Source organism: Phaethon lepturus, unplaced genomic scaffold, assembly GCF_000687285.1.
Source record: "Phaethon lepturus isolate BGI_N335 unplaced genomic scaffold, ASM68728v1 scaffold1439, whole genome shotgun sequence".
NCBI classification, from domain to species: domain Eukaryota; kingdom Metazoa; phylum Chordata; class Aves; order Phaethontiformes; family Phaethontidae; genus Phaethon; species Phaethon lepturus.
In genome coordinates, this window is record NW_010561067.1 from 101,777 (window position 1) to 110,966 (window position 9,190).

A 9,190-nucleotide genomic window follows, 5' to 3' on the forward strand; every position below is an offset into this window, starting at 1 on the left:
CCGATAATTAAAGCCACTTCTCTGAGCCTGCGTGGTACAGACTCCTCCCTGCACCTCTACGTTAGATGATCCCAAGCTTCAGCTGACTGTACATTTCATTTCCAGCTGCAGCAGATAATCCTCCTAGAAGAAAGAAACCGTGTTACCACAAATGGCCCATTCTCAGACAGAGAACAGGAAATTATTTCACCCTAAGGTTTATTTCACTCTACAGTATTTTTGACACAGGGCACCAATGGAAAGAGTAAGAGGCCAGATGGGTGAGTGCTCTGAAGGGAAATGCTGTGTCATTATCCACTTCAAACCAACACACCTGATTGCTAGAAGAACAAAAAGAATACATAGAAAGTAGACTACAAAACCAAGTACACAAAACTAAATTCAGTTTCCTCTCAATCTAGACCAAATCAACCTTCTCACCCCTGTCCTTTAATATTAGCAACAAAAAGATTCCATTCGCCTTGTTAGACAATAAATTCTTTGAGATTACACAAAATAAAGCTCTTCAAAGAAGTGAGTTCACTTGTGCAACATTCACTAGCTTTGACAACACCAACTTCAAAATAGTCTCTACCTGGCAAGAGGATTTCCAATAATTTTACATTACAACCTGTACATACACATGGATAAAGATCATTTATACGGGGCTTCAAAAAAAAAAAAAACCACAAACCCCACCTTACAGCTATTTTAAGCCACTGGGAGATAAGTGAAGACACAAGAAATTTGTACTAAAACATGTCAGAAAACATTGAAACTTACAAAAAAGGCCTTAAAATGTTTACAGATGCCTTTTAACAATAGCTCCTGAAGAACTGTGTTAAAGTGATTTGTCTCTCGTGCTGTATTTAGTATGTATGCTTACTTATGATGCAAAACTGACTTTGTTGCCACACAGCACAAACTTTGACAATTTAATTTATACATAAATTGGGGTAGTTTCAGCATGCAGTCATTATACCATTACAACACAAAACTCTTTCATAAATTATTCTACTTTATTCTCCTGAAGTTGCTTAAAACCCAAATTTATAGTATTTAAAGATAAAATGCTCTACCATCTGTACTTTCACAGAACCAAATGTTTGGGCTTCTCTCAGGGAGAAAAGAAAAAGCTAACAAGGTATTTAATCTAAACATTTGTGCAGAAGTCAGATGTCACAAATTTAGTAAGGCACATGTATAGGGTTCTCCTCCTCCCTCCTTCTCTCATCCCCTTGTGCACTGCATTTGTAAAGATATTTCCCTTTAGAGATCCCTGCACCAGAAATAGGAATTAAAATGAAATCAAATTATTTAACTAAAAGGAAAGGCTTACAGTTAATTTAAAGCACTGCTCCCAAGCACAGCTGAGAGGGCACTGTCAGGCGGCCTTGTGCTTTGGAAACAACCCTAGTTTCACTACACATAGAGCTTACGTGCACCATTTTGGGGTTATCATGTCAGTGTGGAATGACTTACCAGAAGGAAGCAGAGCCAGAAGCAAAGTAGAGAATAGAAGAAGCATCAAAGAGTAAAGAGTATATGGGCATCTAGTTCCCTTCAGAAGTCATCAAGTTTGCTAAATAAATAACCTAATACCAAGCAAAATGCAAAGTGTCAGACAATACCAGTGGGAGACACCATAACACATTTCAGCAGTCTGGAGAAGGCAAAGCAGCTAGACTGTGAATGAATTCAGGACAGACAGATGCAGTGTTGCTAACTGTCTTTGGACTACCTCCAATACATCTAGGTATACGCTACAGCCAGAAAGGTGACTTAAAAAGGAGATACCCTAATATAAAAATGACACCAAAAGGTTTTAGCAGTGTGTTAAATAAGATCAAGGACGCAGTCAAGAGGGTTAACAGCAATGAAGGGACAAGATTCTGTGCTGGTCACGCACAGAGAGCAAGACAATTTAGAAGGAGATGGTAAAGCAAAGAAGCAGTAAGCTGTGTGAGCAGAAAAAAAAAAAAAAAGGAGAAAAGTTTTGAACTGCTCTGCTGGAAGAAGGCAAAATGCACAAGGATGATAAAGGGTGACCACACGGCTGCCAAAGGAACATGATCGATGAGACACAGCTATTCTGACAGGATCAGAACCGGAACTCGGAAACGAAATTCAGGTGTGGAAACAGGAACAGCAGCAAAAAACTAATGGATCACCTCACAAAAAGAAAAGGACTAGAGATGAGTAAAGGATTACACTTGAAAACCAAGGAAGCAGCAGTGGAAAGAGCAGAGGACAGTACAGGACAGCAGTTCAGATGAAAGAGAGAGAAGGACAGAACGCAGCGTCAGGTAATACAGGGGAGGTTTGAGAAAAAAAAAAATAGTTGTTCCCCATCTCTCATCTTTCAGACATTTGATTATATTGAGCAAGGAATTGGGGCACGAGAGCAAAAGGACAGAAAAATTGTCAGGAGTGTGCTATGAGTAGCAGACAACTTTTGAGAACATTTAAAGGCAGCGTAAGAATATGGTGAAGCTGGTGAGCACAGGATCACCTGAGGTTAAGGAGACCAAGAATAGCAAAAACTAAGCTGCTGTCCACCACTACCTACCAGGCAAGCTGAAGCCCTACCAGAAGCACAAGCTTCTTCCCAAAAAATAAACTGCTAAAGTTATTTAAACAGTGACCTCTAACGGACAAATCATATAATACTGGTATTTCCACTGACAGCAGAGACACTCATGGGCTCCAGATATGAACAGAAAATGACACAAAAGGTAGAATCTTTGATAGATTCTCCAAATGATTACAACATCAATGAATCATCTCAGGTTGGCAAGTCAAATAAGTGCTACAGGAGTTACACCAGTCATCAAAAACTTGCAGCATATCCCAAAAATAAGTGAAAACAAAACATGTCAAGTTGGCAGCGTAATAGTTGCACGTGTACTGACCAGCACTCATACTTGTTGTCAATGCTGAAGTAGTCTTTACCATCCTGGCCTGCTTTCCAGTCACGTCTTCCCCTTAGTGCACTCCTGGGCTGGACTGCAGTTAACCTGAGCTTCTGAAAGCTCTTCAAGCAGGCTTCCTCATCATGATGTAGTACAGGGATTTTAATTGTCGAATCTCACCAGCATATCAAGTAAGGACATTAAGTGTAACTATACAAGGATGTAACATTTTGTGCACACTTTAAGTATCTGGAGAACACCTTGAGTTAGCCTAGCTATCTCTAGAAGTTTCAGTACCACTTCATACTTAATACCAAAATAGCTCACAAAAGCGGCTCTGCAAGGAAAAAAAAAAAGTCAGGTAAGGCACAAGCCACAATATATGCTCAGTTTCATTTAAAAATGAGAGTTTCTCTATTGCTAATTCTACTCCAAGTGTTGCTCACTTACAAATCTAGTGGCATAAAGGGACCAAAATGTGAAGCCTAATCTACCCTGCTGACTTCAGTTTGAGCCTGCAATGGTACTTCCCCCCCACCCCCACCCCAAAGGCAAAGTGCTTTTGGTGTTCTAGTGCAACCAATTTATAAAAAGGTATGCCCTCAAGACAATGTGATACACAAACCTTATTGCCAGCTGGGAAAAAAACCCTCATACATACCTATTTTACACTGTCTCCCAGAGCTCCAAAACATTCTTCTTGAAAATTAGTGGGGCAAGTCCCAGAGTAGAGAAGACAGCCAGGCTTGGCAATATGCCTTTCCCCTCCTTGACCTGGGCTCCCTGGACATCCCAGTACTTTGCAATTCCCAACCTGTCCATCAGAACAGTTATGAAACCGCACACTCTAGCTGAAGAGGTTTGAACAAAGTAGAACCAAGATTGATTTAATGAACTTCTATGACAAATTCGTTAACAGAAAGCTTCAGAATCCTTGTAACAGCCCAAACTGTTGGAAACCGAGCACAGCATAACACAGGACTGGCAAGGCCAGCCCAGCATCAACCACAGAGCAGCAACAGAAGAAGCAGCATGCTGGCTGGCCTGCAAAACATGCAGATCTACACCAACACCCTAAGATCACTTTCATCCCCCATGGTGGTCAGAAAGAGCAAAGTAGCCAAGATTGCTGTGGACTTCAAGGGAAGTTACATTCCACTTGAACTTGGGTGAAGCAGTCCTCAGTAGAATTGCACAAAGCAGCAGAATGGATACCCATAAAAAAATCTTACTGTTGCACACAAGGTGCAGAAAGAATATTTGTGACTGACCAAACTGATCAAGCATGGTTTCTACATAAGTATGTCCTGTGGCTCCTAGTCCCTTCATACCCCTCCAGCACAGCTACCCCAATTCCCAACCACTATTCATGTCCTATTAGCAATCCCACTGAGCAGGAGGTGAACGTAACCTGTATGTCCCCCAGCTACCATCAAATGACATGGAACAAAGACAACTTGGTCACATCTACCCAAACTAATCCACTACAATGAAGGGCAGATGTCTCTCATTCAGCCACTCGTTTCCACAAATTTGAGGAACATTTGTCAGGACTTCTATTCCATTTATTTTCATGTTAACCAATGGGTTCAAAAGACACCTGGGTCAGGATCAGACAACCTATGCAGTCTAGTAGCATCAGCATGACTGTCTTTAATTTTGCTTCTCAGCTGCAGATGGGACAGAAGGCTTTAAATCCCTAAATGATGGAATAAAAAACCGCTAGTACAATATATGAAGACACTGGCCAATATGTCTACATTAAGAAAAAGGACAAATAACTCACTTTCTCCCTCTGCTTTCAACTGGATTGTCACAGGAAACCGCAAAGTGGAATCATTGCAGGTTTGTCACACAGCAACTGGTTCAACAAGACTGCAGAATTGCAGCTATTTAGCTTCCTCTAGAGTTTTGCTCCTGATTCTGAAGCACAAAAAGTTCTCATCAAGCAGCAAAGGACATTTAACTGTTTCAGAAGTCACCTAGAGCAGAAGCAGCCAGTTCAAGACTCCTCCATTAGCACAGCACCAGACAGCTAAAAAAAATCCAGCCTAATATTCTCCACAAAAAATCAATGTGGATTTGAGTATTTCTGATAATGAATGATTTAGACATGTAAATGCACAAGCACCAGCAGTATGAATGGCATACTAAAAATATTAACAAAAGCCATGCCACTAAATGTTCCAAGCAGTATGATGGATTTAATAGTGCAGTCCTTACACTTGCTCATTAAATTTTACTTACTTTTAATAGAATTTGCTGGCAAAAATATGAACTAAGGTTACATAAAAATATGCATCTCCAGTTTTTACATGTATTTATTCTTCCAGATAGACATATTTACTCTAAACAGCAGAAAAAAGTAAAAAGAACACTCATTTAAATGGCAGAAAACTAGTAGAAGATGCTAATATGACCTTAGTGTAGCATGTCAAGTGTCACTGCCACCAGCTTCCTAGTCATTTTAAGAACTATCTGCTAAGACAATTAATTACATAGCTTAAAAGATTAGGTCAACAGTGTCAAATACGAGAATATGAACTTGAAATTTAGCCTTTTAAAAATGTGTGCTGTCTATTTAAATGTGTACATAAATTTGTGAAAGAATAGTAAGTTTCAGAATTGATAAGTTACTTCTCAGGAGAAGCAGTGGTTTTACCTTCCCATAAAAGAAACCCAAACTTAGCAATTAAAGGCTGACAAAATCCCTTGGCTGAGAGAACAGCTATACTTGCAGCCTGCTGATCTAAGGGCTACGTTAGAAGAAAGCAGTAATTACAAGTTGAGATTTAATATAACATAATTTTAGAGTAATGGCAATACCAATTTACTGGTATTTTGAAAACTAAAACAGCTTTAAACAAATGGTATACTCTGGATTCTTCTTGAATAGTTAAAAGTCAACCTGAACACCTTCTTGGACACCTCTTATTACCATATCTTTTTCTTCCCCCAGTGAGGTCTACAGCTAAGACTCATAGCTAGGACATAGGTTAGTTACTTAGCTTTTAATTCTGGTGCTCGTGCTTGAAGCATGTCACCCTCCCCAGGCTCAGTTCTCAGATGGTCAAGTTTACCATGATTCAAGTCTCTTTGCAGGAGTTTCAGCCTGTCTTCTCTTCCTCAGGGCAAGATAGATATCTGCTACCTGCCCAGCCAGCTGAACTCACCCTTTAGCTACCTTTAAGATTGGTAAGGTGTCATGTGGAGAAGATTACTAAGTCCTTGGAAGTCTGCTAGCTTTCAAAAGTTGTAGGATTTTTAGAAATCCCAGAGAAAATATAATCAACTTCAGCAAGAGTAATTAGAACTCATTTCATCCTTGTGCCAAAGAAGGAGCCACTCCAAAGATACCAGAGCACCAGAGAGAAGTTCTGCCCATCAGCACAAGGTACCCAACTTTGGATGAGTTGCCTGACCATAAGCATTAGAGGTGTGCAGAATGAATTGCTGTCTCAAGGTGCCTGCAACCTTCCAAAAGCTGCAGAGAAAGCTGAAGTGGCTGGATACAATTAACTGCCTAGCTTTTAAGTGCTCAAGTTCAAAGACAGGCATCTCCTTGCAGTGACCTGAGGGAACAGAAAAGCCACCAGCTGGGTGGCTCCATAGCCCAGCTCCATCAGTGACTGATTAACAGATGCCAGACAACAATATGTTTCAGGCAAGTTTGTCACAATGCTTTCCCAAAACATTCTCTCATAACTTCATGACCTTCTAAACCAGGGGTAGAGGTGTGTGTTTAATAGCGATGCTTACAATTTCCCTGCCTGAATTTGCCCATCGGTCATAACTTACATGTTAAATGTCTGGAAATTGCTGTTCATATTTATAAATAAATTGACATTTCTTTGAAAACTACAATAGGGATAAACACAAATAGCAAGATGCCAGTCTAGAGGACACTATACAACCAGAAGCAGGGCCTAGAATAACTAATTGACACTTCTCAGCCACTCACATAGTGCCCATAATTTTATTTATTTACTACTACAAACCCTTTAAGCTACACATTAGTAGCAAATAAACTGCATGTAGAGAAGAAGTGTTTATGTGCTAGAACGTAAGAATATTTTCAATTTTTCCTCATGCTTAATTGTCTGCAAATGTTTGGAGTCTTAAGTGAGATTTTTGCTACATATGTTTTGATACGTGTGTTTTAAATAACACATACTAATCTTACAGCTCATGCAGCAAGTAGTTTAGAGTTCAATAGGTTGGGTTCTATTGGTTTGTTTGTGGAGGGTTTTTTTTGTTCATGTTCATTTTCTTTTAAATCCATCTCAATTTGTAGGGCTTTCCTTGGGTATAGCCTGATACATGCCAAAGTACCTACTCTGTTATCTCCTCAACATGCATGACCTTTGGCAGTTCCATTCCCTTCCCCATTTCATGCACTCTTAAAAAATTCAGTTCCAAAAAGGGAAGAACTGTTTGAGATAGAAATCCACTGGTATATGCAGAGAGCAGACAAGGACAAGCAGAATACCAACAAAACCAACACTTTGCTTCTCTTTAGAAGATGCACAGTAACAGGGATCAGATGAAACTGCTTGTATTTCAACAATCAAGGAGCAACGTTTGCACAAGACACTGATGGGTAAGCCTGAAGCATTCTCCTACCAAAAAAAAAATTATCTTTTTTGTCTCGCAAAAGTCAGTCTGATACCTGCCTCCACTAACTTAAGTCTCACATTTATGTTGCTCTCATGACATGCTATTCATCTACACCTCACTTAAGGGCCTCTTTACTATGAGAAGTAGGATCCACAAGGTAATAACTGAAGGTGGTGTGTGCAGAACAAGCAAGAGACAATTTATACTCAAAAGAGTTTTGTTTTAACAGAAGTAGACTGCTAGACTTTCATGCCTGAAGCTCACCACTCAGATGGCCTTGCTCACATATGTCTGGTTATGGATATAATGCAGTTGAGTTATAATTTATTTTCACTTGCTTCCATCAAATTAATTATCCATCTACTAAAATGCGAACTGTATCACTCCTGATACAGTTCAAAAAAATTAAAGTGTCCTCACCAAAACGTAAGGACTTCAGAGCCATGGTAGAGAATGGATTTTTGGCTGAACTGGTAACAAGATTGAGAATTACAGATCTTCCAGAACGTGGCAGATCTGTATTGAAGTTGGAAAGGCATCTTGGACATGACTGCTAAGTCACATCCTCAATCTCTTTATTTTTTAATAAAGTGCTTCACCAAGAAGCACTCTTAACAGTGACATTACACTCTATTAAAAAAACCCTACAAATCAAACTACCAGTGTCAGCTTTTCAGTATTGCTCAACTGCCTGTAATGAAGTCCAAAAACAGAAGTATACTCACTTGTAAGCTTGTTGTGACTCAGAACCAGCTGTGTGATGTGAGACAACGTAACTGCAAATGAAGAGAGAAAGAAGTTAGTTTACAGGCATGGCAACAGAGAGCTTCTGCCTATCTCAGCTAAAAAAAGAGGCAAGGTATTCTCTCCACTCCAGTAACTCCAGATTCATGTGCATGTCACAATAAACAAGACAAGCTCAAGACTTAGAGACATATCCAGCCACTCCTCTGCCTCTTCCCATTTTTGTTATTGCATCAAACATGACTTGAGCAGTAAGTACACTCCCAACAGAGGTCTGGTTCTGGGCACACAAGCACCTTTCTCATTTCCATCCTTTCAATACTTCCCAAGGAAAAACGGATAGGTACTCTGATACTTACCCCAACAGAACACGTCACAAAAGCAATTACATTTCCACACGTTCCCAATTCGTTATCAAGTCACTGCTAGATTTACGTCCTAAGTACCAATAGCTGCATTTACAACCTCGCATCCACGAAACACAGTAGCAGACTAGCCTTGTTGTTGCATGGTGAATGGCCAGGTGTCAACATGCAATATTTACTCAAATTAATTGAATGATCTGATTGATCAAAGCCCCTCAGATTCCACCTTACTGAACAAATGAGTGTGGGGCACAGGGCAGCTACAGAGACCGGCACTCCTCTATACTTCTTCACCCTGTACATTTCTTCTTGCCTACTTCCACCCTCCACACCACCATCGCTTTCCCTAGAAGCTCCATAGCCCAAAATTGACAACAGCATCTGATCAGAAAAGTATGCTAAATAGTCAGAAGAGAAACTCACACTACAAAGGAGTTCTCAACTATCTTCCCTCTTCCTGAAAGAAGTTTGTAATATTTTATTGGAACTAGACAGACAGATTTTCCTCCCCTACACCTTTTCCTTACTTCCAGTGTAGCAACCTGTTTCAGCTAACCCTTGAAAGCTCAGGGC

The 9,190-nt window shown here is 40.0% G+C and overlaps 1 protein-coding gene across 1 annotated transcript in view; it reads right to left on the reverse strand.

Annotated features, from left to right (window-relative positions):
- Positions 1–8,976, reverse strand: part of RSU1 (Ras suppressor protein 1) — a 105,392-nt gene extending 96,416 nt beyond the window's left edge. The window contains exons 1-2 of the mRNA XM_010293849.1: positions 8,919–8,976; positions 8,234–8,284 (exon numbers count right to left, since the gene is read on the reverse strand). Coding sequence (XP_010292151.1) covers positions 8,234–8,284; positions 8,919–8,976 — 109 coding nt within the window. The remainder of the gene's footprint in view (positions 1–8,233; positions 8,285–8,918) is intronic.
- Between the last annotated feature and the right edge of the window lie 214 nt (positions 8,977–9,190).